The following is a 595-nucleotide window of genomic DNA, read 5'->3' as shown; positions in this document are numbered from 1 at the left end:
GTAGATAAACGGAAAAACCTCTCAAGAGTGCTACAATTTCGTTAGCTTTTCACTGACTTCCCATAGTTTCTTTGCCAAACCTTCATCTTCGGCAATGGGATCTAGGGGGATTTCTTGACAATCTACAAAATATTTTCCACTAACAGTCGTTAAATGTTCTGCCACTGCCACGTGGATTGATGTTTGGGCCCCCTCGAGACTACTTTTCAAGAAATATTTGAACAAGGGTATTGTAAGAAGGCTTAATAAAGGATTCATCTGTCTTCCTATTTCAGTTTTAACAGCACCTGGGTGTACACAGTTCGCCGTGACACCAGTTCCTTGAAGACGGCGGCTCAGTTCCTTGGTGAAGAGAACGTTTGATAGTTTAGTGTTACAGTACACGGTAAAAGGCTCATCCACACGTTTCTCCATATTCAAATTATCGAATTCTATCTTACCCCACTTGTAAGCTGTAGAAGATACTACTACTATCCGAGAAGGGGTGCTTTTCTTCAACATGTCTAGAAGAAGATTAGTTAAAAGGAAATGACCGAAGTGGTTTGAGGCAAACTGTTCTTCTAATCCCTCTACAACGATTTTGTGTCCTCTCTCT

At 41.0% G+C, this 595-nt stretch overlaps 1 protein-coding gene across 1 annotated transcript; it reads right to left on the bottom strand.

Moving 5' to 3' along the window:
- Window positions 1–6: 6 nt before the first annotated feature.
- Window positions 7–591, bottom strand: LOC106477957 (retinol dehydrogenase 14-like; the record flags this gene model as incomplete). The annotated part of the gene is made up of 1 exon (XM_013938464.2): window positions 7–591. A coding segment is annotated over one exon (561 nt), but the record flags the coding sequence as incomplete, so codon positions are not given.
- Between the last annotated feature and the right edge of the window lie 4 nt (window positions 592–595).

This window comes from Limulus polyphemus, unplaced genomic scaffold (assembly GCF_000517525.1).
Source record: "Limulus polyphemus unplaced genomic scaffold, Limulus_polyphemus-2.1.2 Scaffold127365, whole genome shotgun sequence".
Classification (NCBI taxonomy): Eukaryota; Metazoa; Arthropoda; class Merostomata; order Xiphosura; family Limulidae; genus Limulus; species Limulus polyphemus.
Note: the sequence above shows the minus strand (reverse complement) of the source record. Positions and strands in the feature narration are given on the sequence as shown.